The 27,282-nt window shown below is 36.4% G+C and overlaps 1 protein-coding gene across 1 annotated transcript; it reads right to left on the bottom strand.

Annotated features, from left to right (window-relative positions):
• Positions 1-6,412: 6,412 nt before the first annotated feature.
• On the bottom strand, positions 6,413-26,114 carry IFI44L (interferon induced protein 44 like). Its single transcript, XM_063106729.1, has 9 exons — positions 26,034-26,114; positions 23,349-23,836; positions 22,659-22,707; positions 21,703-21,898; positions 12,373-12,525; positions 10,756-10,927; positions 7,511-7,611; positions 7,036-7,210; positions 6,413-6,870 (listed from the first exon to the last, which is right to left on the bottom strand). The coding sequence occupies exons 2-9, from the start codon at positions 23,824-23,826 to the stop codon at positions 6,836-6,838; spliced, it is 1,359 nt and encodes a 452-aa protein (XP_062962799.1). The 5' UTR covers positions 23,827-23,836; positions 26,034-26,114; the 3' UTR covers positions 6,413-6,835.
• Between the last annotated feature and the right edge of the window lie 1,168 nt (positions 26,115-27,282).

Here is a 27,282-nt window from a genome sequence, read left to right as displayed (position 1 = left end):
GCTCACTCAAACATTATGATGATCTTTGGCAAAAATGGAAGTGACCGTAGAGAGAGAAAAAAAAAAAAATTATGTTTCAAAAGAAAACTATAGTACAGTTATTAGACTGTAGTCCTCTTTAGTGTATTTGAGTTTTATTGTTTACCCATAGGCTGGGCTGAATACTGACCTCCTCTAATTTTCTCTAGTATCTGGCTACAACACTCTAAAAACAAGAATAACTCTTCCCAAAGACCTATACATTGAAGATAGACAATTTGATGCAAATTTAAAGGGACATGTTTCATGCCTGATGTGTAGGCCACATTGAAAGATCACCAGAAACACCAGATGCCATAACCAGAGACATTCAAACTCCAAGCCAGGAAAAGTTGCAGACCTTATGCTGTGGACACCTTTTTTCTCCAAAGATCTTTGGAACAAGACTTCCTATGATAATGAGACTCTTACCCTTCTTAATTCTTCCTTATATATGCCTTCCTCTTTCACTTGACAGGATGATGATGTCGTGAAAATTTCAAAATCAGGAGCTACTGTGTCTAACTTGCAGATTGTCACTCCCTGCTTCAACCCAGTCATGGATACTAGATTACCTACTAACCGAACAGAGAAGAGTCTGTGCTGTTGCTAACAATTCTTGCTGCACAGAGATAAATACATCTGGTATTACAGAGACTCCATTACAAAAAGTTAATGAGCAGCCTACTTCATAAAGAACAGGCTACATGGTTAAAATGAGACGACTTCTTATCTGCCTATTCAATTGAGTTGTTTTGGTTCATGGGGATGCTGGCTAAGGAGCATACTCCAAACTCTTGATATTATATTCCAAATAGTCATAAAACTAACTTTCCTGTTATGCTGCATTCTCTCAAAAGTTTTAAATGTTTTGTGTAGCCATCCATAAAGGTCAAATGATCAAACAGGGTAGAACAACAGAAATGCAAAGAAATGGGTGACAACGAAGGCACCTTAACTTATGAATGGAATGAATGGCATGCTGAGGACAGGAGCCCAGAATGATGGTCACTGAGAGTGGTGCTAATGCCCTAAGTTTTGCCTAGATGAAAGCCTGGGCAAAACGAGGAAATTTTTATATAAAAATTACCAGAGGCCATTGTTTTGGACTAAGTTCCTGCATTAGGCCCCAACAGACCAGACTAAAAACCAAAATGGAGTCACCCCTGCTAAGTTACAGATCACTTAGGTTGTGGTCTGGCCTTCTAAGAAGCCAGGAGAGAGAGATAACAGTCAATATCCTGAAAAGGCCAATTTAAATCTTCAATAGGTATGATAAAGAAGTTCCCTCCGCTTTAATCCTTACACAGAAGAAACAGCCTGAAGTAACCTGATGTTAACTTGTCAGTTATATTTCAAAACAAAAAAATTATATTATTAAAATGAACCATCACCTTCATAAAATTTATATTCCCAGCTCTCTTTTCCTCCAGCCTCTGGAAGACATAAATGTTCCATATGAGTTCAGAGGTGTGATAAGCCCCACTTAAAGACTAGTGTTGGAACTCTCCCTTCTATACCTCCACTGGTCTTTCCAATGTCAAATACCCATCTTGGAGATTGGGATTATTCTGAGTATCCTGGGACTGTATAGAGTAAGTATATTTTGACTGTTCAGACAGCATCATCTAAATTTCAGGACAGAGGTGGTTTCTTCTGTTAAATAATTTATAGATGACAGTCACTCCATTATTAATGGAAAACCAAAAGGCCACATCAACAAGACTGAGGAATAACATTTCTTTACCAAATGAGATGTGGGGATTCCTCAGATGGGGGTGAAGATTTCCAACATGTTGCCTGGCCTCCATGCAGTGTCCTCTCCCAGCACCATCACATAGTCTTTTGAAGTCTCCTTCTGTTGACCACACCTTTCCTCTTGGTCTTCCCAATTCTTTTCTTCTCTCCTCTTTCTACCAGAGTTATGTCCAGTTTTTTTTTTTTTTCCCTCTCCCTTCTCAGGGTGGGTGACTGTCTTGCAGTCTCTCCAGAAATGGGAAAGGTGGATAACGCTCCCTCCATTACCTTTTTAATCCATAATTATTCCATGAATTTTAGGTTCAGATTCTTTCATGGGCTTGACTCCCAAAGATTTACTATGGAAGTTAAAGAGTCTGCACATTGTTTCTGCTTGTTTTGGGTTTTTTTTCACTTCCTGGTAGAAACAACCTTAATTCTCAGGAGAACAATGTGAATGACCCTGAGAAATGGGGAAAGAACCATATATAAAGAAGTTCAGGGAAAAATACATATAAATTGCTATCTTAAGAGGTTATCTAACTACACATGGTGTCCATGTGAAATATCTAAAGTTCTATTGATACTGAAGGAGAGGGTTGGGGTAGTTTGGGTCATTGACCTTTTGACCCTGTCCCCTATAAGGTTCTTGACTTTGCAGAAGGAGAGAACTCGAGAACAGAGTCAGAGTAGAAAGCAAAAGCAAGTAAAACAGAATGAGTAAGGAATACATACTTCAGAGGCAAAGGACAGGCTGGCTCAAGAGTGAGCAGCCACCCTGCTTTGTCCTGGTTTCCAACTTTTATAGCTGGCTATCTATACATACTCATGCTATCCGTGAATACTTAACTAGAGGGGCGGTTCCCAGTTACATAACTCTTATGTGACTCCTAGCCTGCACCTGCTCTGTTTGTTCCTTTTGGAGCACGCTCAGTGGTTGAATTCCAGCATATACACCGAGTATACTTAAAATATACTCAGTGCTTTCTAGAGCCTCTAGTGGAAGGTCATTTAAGGACAAAATCCTTTTTACTGAGTATGCTGACCATTGAAATTGATTAAACTTGCCTCCTATGGTCTCAATCTGCCAGTGTTGGTGCTAAAAATAAGTGCAACATGCAACAGTAACTCAGGACCCAAAGGAGACCCACCCTCAGGGAAACTGAGCACCTCCTACCTCACTATCATGCAAATGCATTACTTCTATTTTCTCCCTGTCCTTTTAGGTCATGGAGATTTGACAATCCTTTCCCTATAAATCTTTTTTTTTTTTTTTTTTGGTAAGTGGCTGGTACTGGGATCTGAACCCCTGATCTTGGTAGCATAATACCATGCTTTAACCAACTTTCCCTATAAATCTAACACTGATTATCTACCTGACAGAACAGGTCTCATGTACTCAGAGTCTCATAAATGCATTGATCTTGGTATGTTTATTTAAACTGTAATAGTCCATTCACATTTGAATTACTTCCACGCCACACCATCAAAATGGAAGACAAACAAGTCCAGAGGCTTGATATGTTTCCTTGCCTATTTTTTTTTATCTTAGCATTATCATAGAACGTTTTATTAGTCCTTTTTGTGTTGCTGTAATAGAACTGCATAATTTATAAAGAAAAGAGGTTTCTTTGGCTCACAGTTCTGGGACAGCTGCATCTGGTGAAGGCCTCAGGCTGCTTCTACTCATGGTGGAAAGCAGCAGGCAGGTGGCGGGTACAAGCAGATCACATGGCGAGAGGAAGCAAGAGAGAGAGGGGGGAGGTGCCAGGGTCTTTTAAACAATGAGCTCTCACAGGAACTAATAGAGGGAAAACTCACTCAATCCCCCCACCCAGGGAGAGCATTAATCCATTCATGAGGGATCTGCCCCCATGACTCAATCAGTTTCCAGCACTGCAACATTGGGGATCAAATTTCCACATGAGTCCTGGGAGGATAATACATCCAAACTCCATCAAACATGCAAAAGAAATTATTTTTAAAAAAACTTTAAATATATACTTATACACCATTGTTTAGCATAGCTTGTCAGTAGACTTCCCCAACTGCACCCCCATTCTTGTAATCTCCCTTTCCAGTTTTGCTTACACTGCCCTTCCTGTCCTGGAACCTGAAACAGCTTGAGTTTATTTGTTTGAGTTGTGCTGGGGAAGGAGGTGAGATGTGGGGAGGGTGCAGATGGTTATTGACTATAAAACTACTTCTATGATCTCGCTGGCCAGAGCAGCCTGAATTTTCTCCAGCACCAGAGAAAGATTTTGCAAGGGTTTGCAACTGGCATGCAAGTTTCCATCTTGCTTAGATTGATGGCAAAAACTAGATCTACTTAATCTACTGTCCTCACAAATTGGCCCAGAGACTCATCACATTACAGATGGATCTTGAGGGCTTCCAAATACCCATGGCTTTCAGGGATACCATGAGTACTTTGGTCAGCCTTACCATCTTGTGGCTATTTTAGCATCAGATTGAGTTACATCCCTAAAAGTTGGTAACTCATCAGCTGATCTCTAAAGCATTTGGGGCTTATTTGGGTTCCCAAATTAATTTTGTCATAATTAATAAATTACAGGCCAGCTTTTTTTATGAAGAAGCATTGTGATAATCTTTAAAATTGTTTTTTCTAAAGAAGACACAGACTTACACATCACCCAGCCCAATTACTCCTCCTGGTTCTTTTTTGAGGTGGACGTTGGGTAAGTTCGCACAAAGCTACAAGCTTCTGTCAGAAACACTTTCTAATGTAACAACCTAACCTACCTATCCACATTGCAAAGGCTCTAGCACTTATGTTGAAACTGTCTTTACAACATCCCCTCACTTTAGGATGATATTCTACTTCCCCACTACATTTATATGTTATGTAATATGTCCCTTAGCACTATTTTGCTAAAAAAGAATGTAATGATTTTTGGCTAAGCTGTACAACTTGTTCCATTGCAAATTATGTAAAATTATTTCAAAAATCCCTGATGGCCTCTAAAATGTGGTCAAGTGCTAAGTCCCACTTCCCCTCAGGGTGGCAAAGAAAGATCAGGGGAATCCACAAAATGGAAGGCCTCCTCCCCCCCAGATAAAAGATGAATTTCTGGGCCGAGCCCGTGGCTGCACTCGAGAGAGTGCGGCGCTGGGAGCGCAGCGACACTCCTGCTGCGGGTTCGGATCCTATATAGGAATGGCCGGTGCACTCACTGGCTGAGTGCCAGTCACGAAAAAGACACACACAAAAAAGATGAATTTCTCCCTTTTTGAGGTCCCTTCCCCAGTTTTTGCCAACATAAATTTCAAATATACATTAAACTCCACTGGACGTTTAAGTGCTCCCAAAGCAGTATAGAGCCAGAGGATGAGGAGTTGTGACATCATTTAGCTAACACTGTCCTTTTTTGCAGCTGAAAGAGAATTTAGTTTCAACATTTATGCTCCAAAAAGATTTGGTTTATATGGAAAGTCCCTCATTGTTTATCTCCGTTGAGCGCTCCATTACTCCTCCTCCTCCTTTCAGAGTCTCTATCTCCTTCATAAGGATACTCCATTTTACCCCTTTAAACCGAATAAGAAAGTCCCACCTTCTGCCCAGGTCTTTTTCTGGCTCCACCATAGGGATGGGTGGGTTATGGCCCCATAGTCAGTGAGGACAACAGTGAGACTTCAGCCACCTCCAGTCTCCCCCAACCAACTGTGGCCATGGCTTGTTTTGCTCCCTGGATTACATGGAGAAAAAACACATCTTACTTTTTGGACCTGTTGCTTCTACGTCAGCATCGTTAACTACTCTGGTTGCTACTCTGCTTTTGTTCCCTATATCTATTTCTGGCTCTATTCTTCGATTTCCATGACAATTTTATTCCTAAATCTTTTTTAAAGACCCCATCTCTTCTGTTTAATCATGGCTCCTGGACATTCACTTGAGCTCAGTTTCAACTGAAGTTTCACTTTAGGAAGTATCTCTTTTTTCATAACTAACCCAGAGGAACTCATGCCCTCTTAATACCCAGGACTACCCAAAAGAAGAGAATAATTCTGATTAAAAGTAAATTTGACTGTCCGAATATAGATAACTATTGAACCAAAGCATATTCTTTTGAAAACCACTAAGAAATTTGGAGAAGAGAATTAAGAAGGCTTTAAGAAAAAAAAACAAAACTGTCTTCTGGGATTTTTTTTTTCTTTATTAATAGTTCTAACTTTGACAGCTACCAAGAAGACTTCACAACCATTTGGGGCACTTGTACAAGACAACCTTCTTACTAACTCGTACTAGAAAATTTATTTGTTCAGTCCACTTTGGAGACATGGCTAGGATGGTTTGGAATTCAATTAATGAAAATCAGGCCTGGGTTCATTAGAGGAAGAAATTTTTTTTATACAGAAAAAATGTAAGTTGCTAAGAAGTATTGGCTCCTTTTAATTAACCTGAATTCAATTATTTATAGTCATTCATATGTTTATCCAGAGATAAGTGAAACACTTTACTTTCTATTTCTATTTTCTCTCTCCAAAATTTTATTCTCTCTCAGTATTTCCTTCTATATGGAGAAAAATTTAAAGTAAATGTTGTCACTCTGGAGAAGGTGGAGGAAGAGTCATGGTGGGTATGCTTGCTCATTACCAGGCACTGTGAATACAAAGACAAGTAAAATCCAAACCCTGTTTCTCAAAGAACTCACACTCTACTTAGGAAAGCAGATATCTATATATTTATTTTATAAGCATTATTAAATGTGATTAGTAGTCACATGGAGTTATATAAAGTGCTATAGAAGAATAAGTAAGGAAATAATTGTTTTTGCTTGGAGAGGTTTAGAAAGGTATCACAGAGTCAAAGTCGTAAATGGTACAGAAATATGGAGGATGGTTTGTGGTAGGGCATGTCTTAGCCCACTGCTTCTCAAGGTTGGCCTTTGGACTTGACGTATAACTAATCCTAGAAGAAACCATCAGTTAGATGCTGTCAAGGACAGAAGGCAAAATATGAACAAAGGAGGCGTCTGAAGGAGGCCATCAATGGAGATTGACTCTGATTAGGGGATGCCAATCAGGTTTGGGCTAAGTCTCAGAATCAAGGCAACGTATGTCACATGCAGAGCTGGATCTTTCTCGTGATTTCATCTGAAAACAGAAGAAACAAAAGCAGAAATGAAGCACATATCTTAACATGGCAGCCTCTCAGGACTAGGGCCGGCAGATAGGCCCCAGCCATCCAACTGACGTATAGCTTAGGGTTTTTCAAAGGCACCAGTGCTTTATAAGAGGAGCAGAAAGGGGCCAGATTACCTGTTTCCTCAAGAGGCAAATCTTCTAAAACGTCATCTGCAGCCCTCAGCATCTGCCTTAGTGCAGAGAGGATCAGAACGTCTTTTACAGGGTCCAGTTCCCACTCTGAAGCATAATTTTCAACCATCAAGATATTAGAAACAGGAATGTCTAGCATTTTGTTGACATTCATTACCTGTGAAAAAATATATTTAAAAAACATAAGTCTTATATTTGAAATTTGACTGGATTTTAAATAAAATTCAAGAAAGAAATTTTTAAAAATCAATGGCTTGATAAATTCTCTCAGAACACTTGAAATTCAGATAATTATAAAATGGAGTTTAAACTTGAATTAACCAGGCCATTTATTCAATTCTTCCTTTACTTGTGAATATGTTGTGTGTATGTGCATGCTCACACACATACACACACACACAGAGTATGATTGTGATACAGTGACAATAATAATCTGGTTACAAACAGCATTCTTTACCTGGCTTTGAGAAGTCGCAGATCTATTCATGTTTAAAAAGTCTTCTTCAAGAACTTCACTGTAATTATTCACTTTAGTAAGCAATGCTACATATGCTATACCTATGTCAAATAGATAAATCAGTTATTTTACATCATAAATTTAAGCAGTGTGTCAACAAGCGATTAAAAATGTGTCAAATGGGGAAGGGACTGCCTCTTCAGCAAATGGTGCTGGGATAACTGGATATCCATATGCAGGAGAATGAAACTAGATCCATACCTCTCACCGTATACTAAAATCAACTCAAAATGGATTAAGGATTTAAATATACACCCTGAAACAATAAAACTTCTTAAAGAAAACATAGGAGGAACACTTCAGGAAATAGGACTGGACACAGACTTCATGAATACGACCCCAAAAGCGCGGGCAACCAAAGGAAAAATAAACAAATGGGATTATATCAAACTAAAAAGCTTCTGCACAGCAAAAGAAACAATTAACAGAGTTAAAAGACAACCAAGAGAGTGGGAGAAAATATTTGCAAAATATACATCTGACAAAGGATTAATATCCAGAATATATAAGGAACTCAAACAACTTTACAAGAAGAAAACAAGCAACCCAATTAAAAAATGGGCAAAAGAGCTAAGTAGGCATTTCTCTAAGGAAGATATCCAAATGGCCAACAGACATATGAAAAAATGCTCAACATCACTCAGCATCCGGGAAATGCAAATCAAAACCACACTGAGATACCATCTAACCCCAGTTAGGATGGCTAAAATCCAAAAGACCCTGAACGATAAATGCTGGCGAGGTTGTGGAGAAAAAGGAACTCTCATACATTGTTGGTGGGACTGCAAAATGGTGCAGCCTCTATGGAAAATGGTATGGAGGTTCCTCAAACAATTGCAGATAGATCTACCATACGACCCAGCTATCCCACTGCTGGGAATATACCCAGAGGAATGGAAATCATCAAGTCGAAGGTATACCTGTTCCCCAATGTTCATCGCAGCACTCTTTACAATAGCCAAGAGTAGGAACCAGCCCAAATGTCCATTATCAGATGAGTGGATACGGAAAATGTGGTACATCTACACAATGGAATACTACTCAGCTATAAAAACGAATTAAATACTGCCATTTGCAACAACATGGATGGACCTTGAGAGAATTATATTAAGTGAAACAAGTCAGGCACAGAAAGAGAAATACCACATGTTCTCACTTATTGGTGGGAGCTAAAAATTAATATATAAATTCACACACACACACACACACACACACACAAAAAAAAAACCGGGGGGGGGGGAGAAGATATAACAACCACAATTACTTGAAGTTGATATGACAAGCAAACAGAAAGGACATTGTTGGGGGGAAAGCGGGGAGGGAGGAGGGAGGGAGGTTTTGGTGATGGGGAGCAATAATCAGCCACAATGTATATCGACAAAAGAAAATTTAAAAAATAAATAAATTAAAATTAAAATTAAAAATAAACCTCACCCTGTTTTCAAAAAAAAACAAAACAAAAATAAATAAATAAAGAAATAAAAATTAAAAAAAAAAAAAAACAGGAAAATCTCAACTTGAATGGGAAAAGCTAATCAGAAGATCTTGGCACTAATTAAATGACAAAGACGTTGGAATTCCTTGGCAAGGATTTTAAAGCAACCATCATAAAAATACTTAACAACCAAGTGGGAACATGCTTGAAACAAAAGAAAAACAGAAAGTCTCAGCAAAGAAATAGAAAACACCAAAAAGACCAAATGAAAATGTTATAACTGGAAATGTAATGGCCAAAATAAGAAGCACAACTGATAGGCTCAAAAGCAGCAGGGAGAGGACAGGGTAAAGAATCAGTGACACTGACGCTATTGCAAAAGAAATTACTCACTCTGAAAAACAGAGAGCAAAAAGACAGAAAATATAAACAGTAGGACTATGACAAAAGATCTCTAATTTATGTCATCAGAGTTCCAGAAGGAAAGAAGAGAGATGGCAGGGCTGAAAATGATAATAAAAAGACAACTACAGACTTGAAGAAATTATTTTAAACCTTATATCTAACATGGACTCAGAGCTAGGATTTATAGATCTCTTAAAATTCAACCTCAAAAAAAAAATAACACAATAAAAAATAGGCAAAAAGATATGGAGACATTTTGCTGAAGAAGATATACAGAAAGCAAATAAGCACAAGAAGATGTTTAATGTCATAGTCATTAGGCAATGCAAATAAAGACCATGATGAGATATCATTACACACCTGTTAGAAGAGTTAAAATTTTTAAATACCAATAATACCAAATACTAGTGAGAATACAGAAAAAACTAATCTCCCATACATTGCTGGTGGAAATGTAAAATGGTACAGTCCCTCTGGAGAGTAGTTTCGTGATTTCTTAACAAACTAAATACATACTTACCATATGGTCAAGAAATCACACTTCTAGGGACTTATTCCAGAGGAATGAAAACTTATGTCCATGCAAAACCTGTACTCTAATGTTCACAGGAATTTTACTCGCGATAGCTAAAAACTGGAAGCAATCAAAATAGCCTTTGATAGAATATGGTTAAACTGTGGTATATCTGTGCTATGAAATGTGGTATGACTTAACAATAAAAAAAATGAACAATTGATATACTCAGCATTTTGGATGGATCTCAAATGATATTAAGCCAAGTCAAAAAAGCCAGTTTCAACAGGTGACATACTGTATGACTCCATTTACATAGTATTCTCAAAATGACAAAATTATGGAAATGGAAAAGATATTAGTGTTTGCCAGGAGTTAAAGATGGGGAGAAGGTAAAGGGTGCCATGAGGGAAATCTTTGTAGTGATGGAATAGCTCTGTATTTTGATATAGTGATGGTTACATAGATCTACACGTGTGATAAAATGACATAGAACTATACACACACATTGTAACAATGTCAGTTTCTTGGCTTTGATCTTCCTAGTCTGTGCACATAGTGTGGGGAGATGCTTCCCCTGTTGAGCTACAGGAAAATCACACATGACAAAAAATTATGGCCAGTCTAGTCTTTCAGGATCAAAGACTAGGATTTATGGCCTTTCTTCAGTCAAACTTGTGAATGATCTCTACCTGCTACTGCCACCACCAGTCAGGGCTTAGGAAATTGGGTGAAAGGTGCATGGGATGTCTCTGAACTATCTCTATAACTCCCTGTGAATGTATAATTATTCCAAAATAAAAATGTTGTAATGCATACAGTGAGACTCACCACAGTTTAATACTTCTTTGTGAATTCGTTTGAACTTTTCCACCATTTTAGAGGAGAGATTGTTAATAGAGTTGATGTCTAAGATATAGGCCACACAGTGAATTCTGTCCTTCAGTGATGGAGAAGTGATGAAGGTCGGATGCTTGGGTGAAATTGGTTTATGGGGACTCAACTGTGATAGAAACATAAGGTACCATTCAGAATCCAGAGAGTCTCTGCCTAATTCTTTAAGACACAGTTTGTGCTTCAAATACCACCACTACTAACCCCCAAACTGGAACTTTCCCTCCTAACCCCCAGCTATTCCTTCCCCGTATTAGTTAGTAGTACCCTTTCCACACTTCCCTTCCACTTTCAGCATTAGGCCATTATATCTTTCTTACAGAAAAAAAATTGTACTGCTTTGGTAAAGATGATAATTATCCACTGTAAATATTGCAGGAAAACACAAAGAATGGGTTTTTTTTTTTTTTTTTTTTTGCTTTTTTTTAAAGCTAACTTCAAATCCCAGTCTCCAGAAATAAATACCATTAACATCTGTTATACATTATTTAAGACTCCTATCTAAGCATTTTGCATGCTTAAATGAACTAATGGATCAAGAGAAAGGGAGAAAAAAATATATTGAAAAAGCCGTTTCTTTTAATTTTACAGAAGAAAACATAAATTGAAGTGAAACAAAAGAAATGCCAATATTCATGTTAATGTCTCCTTACCACAAGACAATCTTGCCTGACTCCCCGCTATTAAAAACAAGGGCTTGAGTATTCTCATGATTTCTCCCATCTTTCTGTTCTCATCCTCCTCCTGTATCTTTATTTCTCCTTCTCCCTGACCGTGTTCATATTCAACTATGTGTTTTCAGTAACTTGCTTAGTGTCTGGTACAAACTAGGTTTTTAATAAATGATTTTAGAATAAATAAATGATTACACAAGTAAGGTTTCTGATCAAGCACAATAAAGAGTCAAAGGAGGTTACTGTTTAGAAATTAAGGCTGATTCTATCATATCCATTACCTAAAAGATAGGTGATAATAAGGGCTAATTTTTTAAGAACTTAGAGTGCATCATCTCATTTAATCTTCTCAGCCACCCTATGAGATGAGCACTGTTAAACCTGCATTTCACACATTAAAAAAAAAAATAAGACTTACAGGGGCAACTACATAACTTGCTATGGGTACGCCACTAGTGTGGCAGAGCGGACCTTTGGATCTTTGGTATTTAGTAGTGAAGCCTAAGCATTTATGGTGTAATATCACACTTTAACAGAAAAAGGTCAATTGTTCCAATATTTTGTCTATATGTTCAAAAAAGTGCAAGAGATCAAACTACTAAGTTTACAACATTGTAAAGAATGACATAAACATAATATCCCCATGACTTTTTCCTGCAACATGGAGGAATAAAATCCCACCTTTTGGCTTTATCTCTCAATTTTATCGAAAATAACAGCAGTCACTCTACTTTTCTTACGTAAATACTTACTCATTGAAAGTATAGTGCTGGTCCATGTTGAAACCACATTCCAGCAATGGAAATTGCCTTATGGGAATGAAAATGAAAAGTATCAATGAAAATGATTTGAAATATTTTGTGTATTGAAGGAATCTTACCTGATATCTGTCTGGCACACAGCCTTTTAAGATGTGGGGTATGTCATACATGCACAGTCCTGCTCCCTCTCTCTCATCCAGCCCCATTGAGTCGCACAACACAAATGGCAGAGATTTGCCATCTTTCCCATCTTTAACAGAATATATCCTATACTGTAAAAAAAAATCTACTATAAAAATTCATTCTTTAATCAGCATTTAAGATATGACAATAGAGAGAACAGAAACTGGTTAATGTTTTCACACCACTGTTTCTCAAACATTTTGGTCTCAGGATCCCCCCAGACTCTTAAAAATTATTGAGGATAACAAAGATACAAGGGTACTTCAAAAAGTTTATGGAAAAATAGAAGCAAAAGATAACATAAATCTTTCCATGAATTTTTGAGTTACCCTCGTGTTATTTATATGGACTGTATCTATTCATATCTAACATATTAAAAATTAAAACTGACAATCATTAAATTTTCTTAAATGGACATAAAATTGTATGTATTTATCATATACAACATGATGTTTTGAAATATATACACATTGTGGAATGATTAAATCTACCTAATTAATTTATGCATTACCTCACATAGTTATCATTTCTGTGGCAAGAACATTTTAAATCTAATCTCTTATCATTTTTCAAAAATACAATATCTCCCTAAATACCCCCCCACCAACCTCCCTAGCCCCTGGACCACCATTGTACTCTCCACTTCTATGAGATCAACTTTTGTAGATTCCACACATGAGTGAGATCACACAGTATGTGTCTTTCTCTACCTGGCTTATTTCACTTAATATAATGTCCTCCAGTTTCATCCATGTTGTCACAAATGACAAGATTTTCTTGTTTCCTACAGCTAAATAGTATTCCATTGTGTATATATAACAAAATTTCTTTATTCATTCGTTTGTTGATGGACTCTTAGGTTGATTCCATATCTAGGCTATTGTGAGTAATGCTGCAATAAATATGTGAGTACAGATATCTCTTCAACATACTGATTTCATTTCCTTTGAATATATATCCAGTAGTAAGATTGCTAGACCATATAACAGTTTTTTTCAAAGTTAGTGAGGAACTTCTCTACTGTTTTCTATAATGGCTGTGCTAGTTTACATTCCCTGCAACTGTGTGTGAGGTTTCCCTTTTCTCCACATTCTCCACAGCACTTACTATTTCTCTTTCTGATAATAGCCATTTTAACAGATGTGAAGTAATACTGCATTGTGGCTTTAATTTGCATTTTTCTAAACATTCATGATGCTGAGCACCTTTTTCATATATTTCTTGGCCATTTGTATGCCTTCTTTTGCAAAATGTCTATTTAGGTCCTTGGCCCATTTTCTAATCAGCTTATTTCTTTTCCTGCTATTGTGTTGTTTGAGATCCTTATTTATTTCAGATATCAACCCCTTGTCAGATGCATGGTTTGCAAGTATTTTCTCACATTCTGTAGGTTGTCTATCCACTCTGTCATTTTCTTTGTTGGGCAAAAAAAAAAAAAAAACTTTTTAGTTTGTGTAATCCCATTTGTCTATTTTTGCTTTTGTTGCCTGTGCTTTCAGAGTCATATCCAAAAAATCATTGCCCAGACCAAGGTCACAGAGCTTTACATTTTCTTCCAGTGGTTTCATAGTTTCAGGTCTTACATTCAAGTCTTTAATCCATTTTGAGTTGATTTTTGTATATGGTGTGAGATGAGGATCTAATTTCATTTTTCTGCATGTGGATTACTAGTTTTCCCAACACCATTAGTAAAGTATACCCTTTACCCATTGTGTGTTCATGGCATCCTTGTTGAAAACCAGTTGGCTATAAATGTATAGATTTCTGGGCTGTCTATTCTGTTCCATTGGTCTATGTGGATGTTTTTATGCAAGTACCATGCTATTTTGGTTACTATACTTTGTAGCATATTTTGAAGTCTGATAGTGTGATGCATCCAGCTTTGTTCTTTTTTTTTTTGATTGCTTTGGCTATATAGGATCTTTTGTGGTTCCATACAAATTTTAGAATTGTTTTTCTATTTCTATGAAGAATGTTATTGGTAAATTTCATTGAATCTGTAGACCACTCTGGGTAGCATGGACATATTACAATATTAATTATTTCAATCCATGGAATATCTTGGATATATTTGTATTTCTTGGTGTCTTTTTCAATTTATTCCATCAATGTTTTATAGTTTTTAGTGTACAGATGTTTTGCCTCCTTGGTTAAATTTATTGCTAAGCATTTTATTTTTTGTAGCTATTGTAAATGGGATTATTTTCTTGATTTCTTTTTCAGATAGTTCACTTTTAGCGTATAGAAACACTACTGTTTTTGTATGTTGATTTCATATCTGGCACCTTCACTGAATTTGTTTATTAGTTCTAACAGTTTTATGGTGGAGTCTTTAGGGTCTTCTAGCTATAAGATCACGTCATCTTTAAGCAGGGACAATTTAACTAACTTTCTCCTTTCCAATTTTATTTTTCTCTCTTTCTGGTTGCTCTGGTTAGGACTTTCAGTACTAGGTTCAACAGAAGTGGCTAGAGTGGGCGTCCTTGCCTTGTTCTGCATCTTAGACAAAAGTTATCGACTTTTTCCCATTAACTATGATGTTAGCTGTGGGTTTGTCATAAATGGCCTTTATTATGTTGCGGTATATTCCTTCTATACTGAATTTGTTAAGAGTTTTTATCAAAAAATATTTTCTACACTTATAATCAACTCTCCCATTTTGAATTTTTGATGTCACAATATACATTTTTATATTGCATGTCCCTTATCAAATTATTGCAGCTTCTATTATTTTAAATAATTTTGTCCTTTAACCTTCATACTAAAGATATATGTGATTTACATACCAACATTACAGTATTAGAGTATTCTAAATTTGACTGTGTACTTTTACCAGTAAGTTTTATATTTTCAGATGCTTTTGTGTTACTCATTAATAGCCTTTTCTTTCAGCTTGAAAAACTTCCTTTAGCATTTCATGTAAGACAGGTCTGGTGGTGATGAACTGTCTCAGTTTTTGTTTGTCTGCAAAAGTCTTTATCCTTCTTTCAATTCTGAAGGACAGCTTTGGGTACAGTATTCTTGGTTGGCAGTTTTGTTTTGTTTTGTTTTGTTCGTTCAATGCTTTGAATATTTTATTTCACTGTCTCCTGGCCTATAAGGTTTCTGCTGAGAAGTCTGCTGCTAGACATAATGGAACTCCCTGATTTGTTATTTGCTTCTTTTCTCTTGCTGCTTTCAGAATCCTCTATTTGTCGGGCCGAGCCCGTGGCGCACTCGGGAGAGTGCGGTGCCGGGAGCACAGCAACGCTCCCACCGTGGGTTTGGATCCTATATAGGACTGGCCGGTGCACTCACTGGCTGAGTGCCGATCATGAAAAAGACAAAAAAAAAAAAAAAAAAGAATCCTCTATTTGTCTTTGTTTGTAAGTTTGATTGTAATATGTCATGGGATAGTCTTATTTGAATTAAATCTGACTGGAGACTTTTGACCTTCCTGTATGCACCTGGATATTTATATCTTTCTCCAGGTTTGAAAAGTTTTCTGCTATGATTTATCTAAATAAGCTTTCTACTCCTTTATCTTTCTCTTCTTTAATTTGTGACTTGAATATTTGCTGTTTTCATGCTGTCCCATAAGTCCCATGAGCTTTCTTCTTTCCCTTCCATTCTACTTTTTTTCCCTATGACTGTATACACTGCAGTTTAAGTGTCCTCCCAAAACTCAAATTGAAACCTAATCACCATTGTGACAGTATCGAGATTTGGGGCCTTTGAGAGGTGATTGAATCATAAGGGCTCTGCTCTCATAAATGGATTAACCTATTTACAGACTGAAGGAATTAATGGCTTATCACAAGAGTGGCACTAGTGGCATTATAAGGAGAGAAAGAAGCATGTTAATAAACTCTTACCTCCTTGCCATGTGATGCATTGCACTGACTTGAGACTTTGCAAAACATCCCCAGTAAGAAGTACCTCACCAACTGCACACCCTGGACCTTGAACCTCCCAGCCTCGAGAATTTCAGAAAACATACTTTGTTTATAAATTACTCAGTCTCAGGTATTCTATTTAAGTGACAGAAAACTAAGACAGTATATTATCAAATAATATGGCTTCAAGTTCACATATTCTTTTTTCTGCTTCATCAATTCTGCTGTTGATGCTGTCCATTGAATTTTTCCTGTTGTTCGTTGTATTTTTCAGCTCCAGAATTCCCATTTGTTTTTTATTATTTCAATCTCTCTGTTAAATTTTTCAATCTGATCACTTATTGTTTCTCTCCTTTTTTTGAATTGCTTCTTTGAATTATCTTGAAGTTTGCAGAGCTTCCTTAAAACAGTTATTTTGAATTACTTATGAATCATACATCTTCTTTAGGTTAGGACACTGGCACTTTATTTTGTCCCTTTGACAATATCATGTTTCCCTTATTGGTTTTTTGGTCTTTCTTTTTTTTTTTTTTGGCAGTTGGTTAGTACAGGGATCAAACCCTGGAACCCTGGACCTTGGTGTTATCAGCACCATGCTCTAACCAACTGAGCTAAACAACCCGCTCCACCTCTATCGTTCTTAATCTTTATAACATGTGTTGATTTCTGTGCATTTGAAAAAGTAGATACTTATTCTGGTCTTTCCAGACTGGCTTTATCTGAGAAAGCCCTTCACCAGTTAGTCCATTGAGGGATTCTGAGCATGGCCCCAAAGCCTACAGCTGCTGTTGCCAGCACAGTGTTAGAGCATGCCTGAAGCTCTTAGCTGCTGATGCTTCCTTGTTGCTGAGTGTTGTCCAAAACCCAAGGCCACTGACATTGACCCAGCATTAGTACAGGCTGGTGATTGAGTTCACCACACAAGCCTGAAACCTGGGGCTGCATGGTTCTGGATGGGACTGATGTTTCATCCCATGGATACTAGAGTCTGGTGCCATGGGAGTCTGCTTGATGCTGGGTTTTACTGTGACAGGCCCAGAATTGGAGTCCAAGACAGTCTTATGCTCACATTCCTTTCTTTTCTCCAAGTGGACAATATTTTTCTCCATGCTGTGCTTCCTGGGGTGGGAGGTGATGTGTGTAATGTAGAACTGTCTTTCCTACCCTCTTTAATGCATCTTTCCTTATTATCGTGCTACAAACAAGTTCTGTAACCTCTTACCTGATTATCTTAGCTCTTGTGAAGGTATTTTTCTGTGTAGATACTTGTTAAAATTGATGTTTATGCAGGGGGAATGATTGCTGAAGAGACCTATTCCACCATCTTGCTCTACCTCTCTTCCTCTAAAAAGTTTCTTAAGTCATTAAAAATACAATTATGAACCTATTACATGTTAACCTAATTTTTTTTTCAGCTGGCCAGGAAAGGGATCCGAACATTTGACCTTGGTAGTTTCAGCACCATACTCTCCCAAGTGAGTTAACCATCCAGCTCTCTAAATAACAATTTTAATAAAAACAATAAAAGTATTTTCCAAAAATTAATAAAGAAGAGTGGCATTTATTTACTTTTTGCAATTCTCTTTAATGTCTGGATTAGTAGAAGAGAGTGGGTTCTAATATCTATCTCTGATTCAATCTAGTGTGATGCTGTTTGAGTTGAAGTATGTGAAGAAAATACGTCCTCACACACATATGTGTATTAGAAAAAAAGATATATTATTTAATTTAATATCTTTCAGATAATTATGGATATTCCTCATTAATAATACTACAAAGTTCAATGAGTGATAACTTCTTAAAGATTAATAGCAATGTCAAATCTGTGACACATTTTTATACTCTGTAACTATAAATTCATTGGTCTACCTTATACTTTGAATATAACTTTAACTAATACATGGTTTTGTAACCTGATGTATTGGTCACTTGAAAAAAATTGGTTCACTGAGTTTCCAGATCTTCCAAGTATTGCCACATTTCATTATGCAATATTAAAACATCAGATATGTTAATACTGCCATTTTTCTCATTATATAAGTTTTCAAGTGTTGGGAAACTGTCAAGCTCATAGTGGTGATACAAGTTTCCCAAAGTTCTAATTTTTTCTTAAAAACTCAAATTTTATCATTGGCAGCAAACACTATCAGTTTGTTTCCTTGGAGTGGTAGGCTTACTTTCTTTCAGCAGTGATTTGTAGGTTTCATTGTAGAGATCTTTCATCTCCTCAGTCAAATTGATTTCTATTAGGGTGACTATTTTAAATGGGCTTGCTTTATTATTTTCTTTTTCAGCCAGTTTGTTATTGGAGTATAAAAATGCTCCTGATTTTTGTGTGTTGATTTTATATCCTGCAACTTTACTAAAATAGTGTATCAGCTCTAGGAGTTTTTTGGTAGAGTCTTTAGGTTTTTCCATACATCGGATCAAGTCATCTGCAAACAGGGACAGTTTGACTTCATCTTTTCCAATCTGGATGCCCTTTCTTTCTCTTGCCTGATTACTCTGGCTAGTACTTCCAATACTATGTTAAATGGGAGTGGTGATAGTGGGCATCCTTGTCTTGATCCTTTAGGATGATGTTGGCTTTGTCATATATGGCTTTTATTGTGTTGAGATACTTTCCTTCTTTACCTAATTTGCTAAGACTCTTCATCATGAAACGATATAGAATTCTGTCAAATACTCTTTCTGCATCTATTAAGAGGACTCAACAGGATGGAAAAACATTCCATGCTCTTGGATTGGAAGAATTAGCATTGTGAAAATGTCCATACTACCCAAAGCGATCTATAGGTTCAATGCAATTCCCACAAAATATCAATGACATTCTTCACAGAAATAGAAAGATACCAATTTTAACATTCATATGGAACAAAAAAAATACCCTGAATAGCCAAAGAAATATTGAGTGAAAAAAACTGGAGGCATAACACTCCCTGACTTCAAACTATACTACAAAGCTATCGTAACCAAAATTCGGACCAATGGAACAAAATGGAGAACCAAAATCCACCCACATACTTGCAGTCAAACTGATCTTTGACAAAGGCAATACGAACATACACTGTGAAAAAAACTGCCTCTTCAATAAATGTGCTGGGAAAACTGGACATTCATATGTAGAAAAATGAAACTACACCCATACCAAAATCAACTCAAAATGAATTAAAGACTTAAATATAAGACCTGAAACCATAACACTCTTAAAAGAAAACATAGGGAAACACTTCAGGATATAGGACTGGGTAAAGACTTTATTAATATAACTCCAAAAGCAGAGACAACAGAAGAAAAAATAAATGAGATTATATCAAATGAAAAAGCTTCTTCACAGCAAAAGAAACAATTGAGAGAGCAAAAAGATAACCTACAGAACAGGAGAGAATATTTGCAAACTATGCATCTGACAGGGAATTAATATCCAGCATATACAAAGAACACAAACAACTCAACAGTAAGAAAACAAGTAACCCAATTAAAAAATGGGCAAAGGAGCTGAATAGACATTTCTCATATGAAGATATACAAATGGCCAACAGACACATGAAAAAGTGCTCAACATCATTCAGCATCAGGGAAATGCCAATCAAAAGCACACTGAGATATCATCTCACTCCAGTTAGACTGACGGTTATCAAAAAGACAGAGAATAACAAATGCTGGTGAGGATGTGGAGAAAGGAGAACCCTCCTACACTGTCAGTGGGACTGTAAATTAGCACAGCCATTATGGAGAACAGTATGGAGGTTCCTCAAACAGCTGCAGATAGAACTATCATACTATCCAGCAATCCCATTGCTGGGTATATACCCAAAGGAATGTAAGTCTTTATTTCGAAGGGACACCTGCACTCCCATGTTTATTGCAGCTCTATTTACAATAGCCAAGAGCTGGAATCAACATTAATGTCCATTGACAGATGACTGGATAAGGAAAATGTGGTATATATACTCAATGGAATACTAATCTCCCATAAAAAAAATGAAATTCTGCCATTTGGAGCAATGTTGATGAGCGAAGAGAAAATTATGTTAAGCAAAATAAGCCAGGCACAGAAAGAGAAATACCACATGTCCTCACTCATAAGTGGGACCTGAAAGAAAGGAAGAAAGAAACAGGAAGGAAGGAAGGAAGGAAGGAAGGAAGGAAGGAAGGAAGGAAGGAAGGAAGGAAGGAAGGAAGGAAGGAAGGAAGAGACAATCACAATAATGCACTAAACTTTCAAAAAAAAGAAAAGAACTGTGGTTAATAGAGGTAGGAAAGGTGGCAAAGGAGGGGGTTTGGCGAAAAACTACTTAAAGATCATAAAGACTGATTACATTTTGTAAACATGAGTATACTAATTATCCTGATTTGATCACCACATATTGTACACATGTATTGATATTCTATAATCAATTGTCTTTCAATAAAATATCAAAATATATATATAAAATAAAAATAAATTTAAAATATTTAAAGAAAATTCTGCCAATTATCTAAGTATGAATAAAACCACTCAAGAGGGTAGAATCTGGTCAACCTCAAGAAACAAGCTGTGATTCCTGAAAATCCTAAAAAAATACTTAAATAACTATTTAATTTAGCACAAAAACTAAAATTAGCCATTACTGTCTCATATAATGCTAAATTTTGCACTAACAATGTACAGCATATTCCCCACCAGATGACAACAATATTAGGTTGTAGCAATCATAGAAAAACACAACCTTACTATGAAATTTTCTACTTATTCCCTTATTTTTGTTTGATTGTATGATAACATTGACAAGCATGAACCAGAAAGAAGTTTCTAGATAAATATTGCACCCTAATTTGTAGATTTTTAGAGCAACAATAAAGAAATCTGTATTAACATTTATTTCCTTAAATATGTTTGCAAATAAGATAATTTTTGTAGAAGCATAGGTAAATTTACTTTTCAAAGACTGACCCACCAAAGTGAATCACTGTTTTGCTTTTCTTGACCATTTCTTATAGAATGATCTTATATAATGGCAAATTATTGTATTATATAAATCTCATTATTTTACCACAAAAAAAGAAGATCACTTTAATCCATGTATAATCATGTAAAACATGAGTAAAAATAGACATCAAATATAATGGGCAAATGTTTTCAGAGTTTTTAAATTTTTGGTTTTTTACAGCAGATACCAAAAAGTATTCTTCATATAACTGCTTCTTGCCTCCGTTATAATTGAAGTCTTCTCTGTACAATATAACTCAGTGGAGGAAATTCTAATTCAAATTTTACTCCTATTTTACATTTGATTTACTACTCAATGGTTTGTAGATTAGGAGGAGGTTTATGCTCGAAAATAAAATGGCAAATAAATCAATTAATTGAATTGTAATTATAAAAAAAAATTCTCTGAAATGACTTACCTGTTCAGTAATGCTGGCAGAATCAGACCCCACTATGGCTTGGTGAGTGACATGGCCTTGGAAAACAGACTTCACTGAATTAAAAAAACTGGACTTTCCAGACCCAACTGGACCCAGCAAAAGAATACGAATTTTTGAAACCACGTCTGCACAGGGTTCATAAGCTCTGAGGTCGTTCAAGAGAGTATTTCTTCTCCTGTTAAAATGCGGTAAATAGAATAGCTAAACTTTCATTAAAAAAAAAAAAGCACAATTCACCTGAAGTTTTTTTCTTCCCCTTTAAAGGTATGTTTTAATTACTTATTTATTATTTTGATAGTAGCATTGTCTGCAATGCAATCTGAAGAGTCTAAGTTTATGCATCTTGTGCTTGAAAAAAATGCATTTATCTATATCTGACTAACACTAAACATTAATCAGCAACTAAGCCATTATTAAACTACTAACCTTAGGCCACATAAATCTAATGAGAAATATCAATAATATTAAATATGAACTATTATTTTTACTAAAAATATTATATTAAAGGGAAAACAAAATAAAATATATGCCATGTAGCTATCTAGTTATAGATTGGGGCAAGAAGGCTCTGCTTTTAACATTTACTAAGTTTTCATTTCCCAAAAGCTATATTCTGAAGGAAAAAATTTAGAGTAATTATCTAAAATGATTATCTAGACCCTATCTGGGAAAGTTTGAATCTAACAGGTCCAAAGTCAAACATGAAGTCAAATTGGTTAGTTGTCATCAGGTGGATTTTAAAACTTCACAGTTGGTAGTGATTTTGTTGTTGTTGTTGTACTAAATCACCTTGAATATTTTATGTCAATAACATTATAAATAATTTTTTATCATTCCAATAATACAATTATCTTTTGTACTATTTTATTGTCAGCACCCTTTACACAATTGGTCTAAAAGAAATGAGCAATAGTTAGTCCAAGAATCTAACTTACTGTGTGACTCCTGTTATCCTCCTTATGTAGCCTGGATTATCCTTAATTCCTACAGGAAATAAACATAGTGCAATATGTTTTTTAATTTGTCCAGTTAAAGTGGCCAGTCTACCTCCCAAGTAGGAAATTATGTCTGCTGTATAATCCAGGGCTAAGCTGTTCAGTTAGGAGTTAGAGCTGGCAGCATAATGAGAGGAAGAGAATCCTCTCAACATTAACTTGCTCTGAAAACTCTCACATAACTATGCGTAGAGGTCCTAAGGCTGATCTTTGGGTCATGTGTCAAAACATAACAGCTCTATGGTGGGATCTCTCTCTCTTTATGGTAAGATCTCGATCTCTCTCTCTCTCTCTCCTCTCTCTCTCTCTCTCTCTCTATCTCCTTCTCTATCTCTATCTCTAACACTATCATCTCTATCTCTATCTCTATAATCTCTATCTCTCTCTCTATTTCTATTTCTACACATATTCTCTTCAACTTACTTTGCTCAAAGCACCCTATACATTACGGATAATAACTTCACAACCATTATGTTCCCTAGGTTTCATTTTGGAGTGTGTCAGAGTGTCTTCTAGAATTAATTCTAATTGTCCCTTTGATTTTATTTGTTCTTGTACATCATTTATGACCTACCAAACACAAAGACTAGAACCAGAATGTAAGATGTAGGATATACTAATTTAACGTACCTTCAACTCGAAAAACTTCACATTCATCATATGTAGAGGGAGAGGAAAATCTTAGTTTTAAGACTGATTTTAGACTACTTGTCAGTTTAAGTATTTTACTATTCGGAAATACAGAAAACATATCCTTATAATGTGAATAAAATGTCAGTTCTTTGTTAATAATTTTTGCTACTATATTTAAATCTGAACTAGTCGTTTCAATTGTGTCACCATTCTCTTGAAAGGAAAACAAAAAAGACTTCGGTTTTTCAGAATCATTATCTAATTCAGGGTAATGCCCAAGCATAAAGGCCCCAATAACACATCTGTAAACGTAAATCACTGTTATGGTGGATCCCTGACGAGTGCACTTCTGAACCATATCTTCAATGCTATCCCCATGAACATTAGACTTATAAAGAAGACTCAAAGAAACATTTCCAAGAAGTTTTTGGAGAGCCTTTTCTTTCTTCCATGCCAATCTGGTTGTCACTGCCATTGTTTTGACCCTAATGGAAAAACAATTACAGGTTGAGAGGTTAGTATAACGTAATTGTTTATAGCACAGATTTCTGCTTCTAGTTCCAGTAAGTTCTTTTATTCTCTGACCCACCCAATTTAAAACACATTATTTAGATTATAAGACAAAATCATAGCATAATAATAGATATAAAAAAATAGATAATTTGGAAATAAAAATATCATTAAAATTTTAACATCGGTTTACAAAATAAACTTTAAACTGGATAAAGATGTATCAGCTGAAGCATTGATAAAACAGGAGAATAAAAAAGAGGTAAAGGCAAAAGAGATTAAAAGGATATAGTGAAATTGGAGAAGAAATGTAAAACTAGAGCCCACAATGACAAAAAAGAAATTAGGGCAGATATTTAAGTAGTGCTTTGACCACGAAAAGCAGTCAAGTCTCGAGACATTTTGAAACACTACATTTTGAACAGGAGTATAAGCTAGAAATGAGAAAAAAAGAGATGACTAGTAGGTTCCCCTATACATTAAGAGAAAAAGGAAATATACTTATACTTTCTTATTACTCAGATGAAATCTTAAAATTTAATTAAATAATAATAAAATATTCTTGTCAAAACATATAGAATGAAGCTAAAATGTGCTATAAAAATTATATGTACTTAAACATGTGTATTAGGAAACAAGAAAGCTGAAAATGAAAAATAAAACTTCTACTTCAAAAAGTCAGAAAAAATACCAAGTAAGCCCCCCACAAAAAATAGAAAAAAAATTGAATAATAAAAATAAAAGTAAAAATTAATGGAGCAAAAACAAGCATACATTAAAAAAATTTTTTTAAACCTTAAAATCCAAAAAGATTAATAAAATTTTTAAAACACTGCTGATGCATAAAGGAAAGAAAAGGTTGAGGAGGCTGAGAGAAACATCCTAAAATCAAGAACATAAAAATGAACATCAGTACAGATGATACAAATAATAAAATAACTCTAAGATGAATGACATACTAAAAGCTGACATAATAATAAATACAGAATTTGTATAGTCTCATAGATATTTTTAAAAACAAAATTTGTAGTTTAAGACTCCCAAAAAGAAAACTCAAGGATTAGAGGATCTAACAGTTGAATTCTACCAAACTTTGAGGAATAAATAACACATAAACTTACACACATTCTTCTAGAGCACAACTTAGATACCAAATCCTGTCAATGGCATAATAAGCAAAGAATATTACAGACCAATATCATTCATATAGATGCAAAAATCCTCAACAAAATATGAGCGAATCAAAATAAGAAAAAAAGAAATAAAGATACTGCTGAACATGATGGCGGGATAGGAAATCCCAGACCCTCCTTCCCCGCATGGAGACAATGACTCAACAATAATACCTAGACCAATTCCCTTTATGAGAAATCCAGAAACCAGTTAAGAGGCTCCTATACTCCAGGCAAGTATGAAATCAGCAGCATCAAAGCCAATATGAAAGCCTGTGGTACCCACCCTTTCTGCCATTGTCCCTCCCCTGGTATATCATCATGCAGTTAAAAAGAAATCCCCAGCTCCTGGCTTTTGCAGGACAGTTTACCAGGTGGTCTTGGACCAACCCAGTTATCCCCCTTTTCTTGCTTGTAGTTCTCAGGAATGTAGAAGGTGCTGAGGATGCAACATCCTGAAATATGGAAGAACAGACTGGAACAGCCTGGGCTCTTTTCCAGTCCTCTCTGTAGAAACAGATGTCCTCCAATGCTCTAGACCAGTGATTCAAGTGTCCCTGGGATATAAAATACAGGGCAGGCTGCTTCCTGGGGTCCTCAGCTGTGGTGCAAGTGAAGGATGTACAGACAAGACTCTACCCACCTGAGAAGCCTTCCTGAGTCTTGGGGGACCAGATTACAATGAATCCTAGACCTCTGTTGTCCTTTGCTACATATCTCTAAGTAATAAACCCACTTTGAGTAACTCATTGTGTTCATGGGTGCCTGTGTCACCAGATTTAGACAAGACATTAACCAAGTCACACTGGCTCTGCTTCACAGCTGCTTTCTGGGGAGGTAAAGACTGAAATATATGTCCGAATGTCCAACATGCCAGCTTTTCAGTGGCCTGCCTAAGGAACTTATTTCTGTCTTACCTGACTCTGAACACTGAAAGAAAAGGGTGCCAAACTGGAGGCTACTGAGAACAAAGGTGACAGTTTAGTGCACACTCACTCACCATTGTCTCTTCTTCAGGTCTGTGCAGAATGAGCAGGTGAAAATCCCCAACTCACAGCTTTTCCTTAGGGAGTATGTGTCCAATGCTTGGTTTTTAATGGGGATACCTGTTTTGGCCTTACCCAATTTGAGATGTGAATGAAACCAGGTATACTATAGATGCCTGGGGGCTGTTAAGAGCAAAAGAGCTGGGTGACACACTGCTGCTCCAAAGAATCCATGGTACAGCAGATAGACACCAGAGGAACAAGATATTACAAGCTTCTGAAAAATGAAACTGGAAAATTCCTTCAGTTAGGAATTTACATGCACAAGTCCAGAGAATACAAATACACAGAAAAGATTTATAAGGCCCTAGGATTCTCTAGCCAGTCTGATTGATAAAGGTCTCTTCCTGTATAAAGCCAGTCTGTAAAGAGGCTGTTTCTTCAAATGTGTAGACACCAACACAAAGCTAAAAGAAACAGAGAAATGGAAAAAGATGGTCAAATCAAAATGGACCAAATAAATCTCAATAAACCAAACCTAAAGAAACAAGGTATGTGAATTACCTGATAATAAACAGTTCAAAATAACTATAATAAAGATGCTCAATGAGCTCTGGAAAATGATGCATAAACAAACTCAGAATTTCAACAAACAATATTTTTTAAAAAGCAGAAATTTTGGAGCTCAAGAACATGATAACTGAACTGAAAAATTTATGAGAGGTTTGGTAGCAGACTTGATCAAACAGAAGAAAGAATCAGTAAACCCAAAGATAGGCCATTTGAAGTTATCCAGCCAAAGAATGAGAAAGAAAAATAACAGAAAAAGAGTAAAGAAAGCATAAGGGACTTATGGAAAACCATTGAACAAATTAATATATGTCTTATGGGAGAGGAGTTTCAAGATGGCGGCGGCTGCGGCGGCTGGCGTGGAGTAGCTGAGGTGGAAAAGGTGGCCACTGGGCCTCAGGCAGCCGGGAAACTTGTGGACCTTCCTCTGGCCATCTCTTAAGGGAGGACTGCTGCTGCTGGCCGGTCGTGGGGGCTCAACGCCACTTTGCCCCCGGCAGGAGAGGCTGCCTCATTTACAGGCAACAGCTTTGAAGTGTGGAGCAGGAAAAGAACTGATTCTTAGCTGCAAAAGCGAGTCTTGAAACAGGGAACACGGCGCCAGGGCTGCTGTGGATGCAGCCAGGATCCCGGAGGCTGGGGCCGCACTGAAGGCGGCCAGCTGCCCTATTCAGGATTCGAGGTTTCAGGCCG

The sequence above is a fragment of the Cynocephalus volans genome, chromosome 8, assembly GCF_027409185.1.
Source record: "Cynocephalus volans isolate mCynVol1 chromosome 8, mCynVol1.pri, whole genome shotgun sequence".
NCBI classification, from domain to species: domain Eukaryota; kingdom Metazoa; phylum Chordata; class Mammalia; order Dermoptera; family Cynocephalidae; genus Cynocephalus; species Cynocephalus volans.
This window is presented reverse-complemented; position numbering and strand designations above follow the sequence as displayed.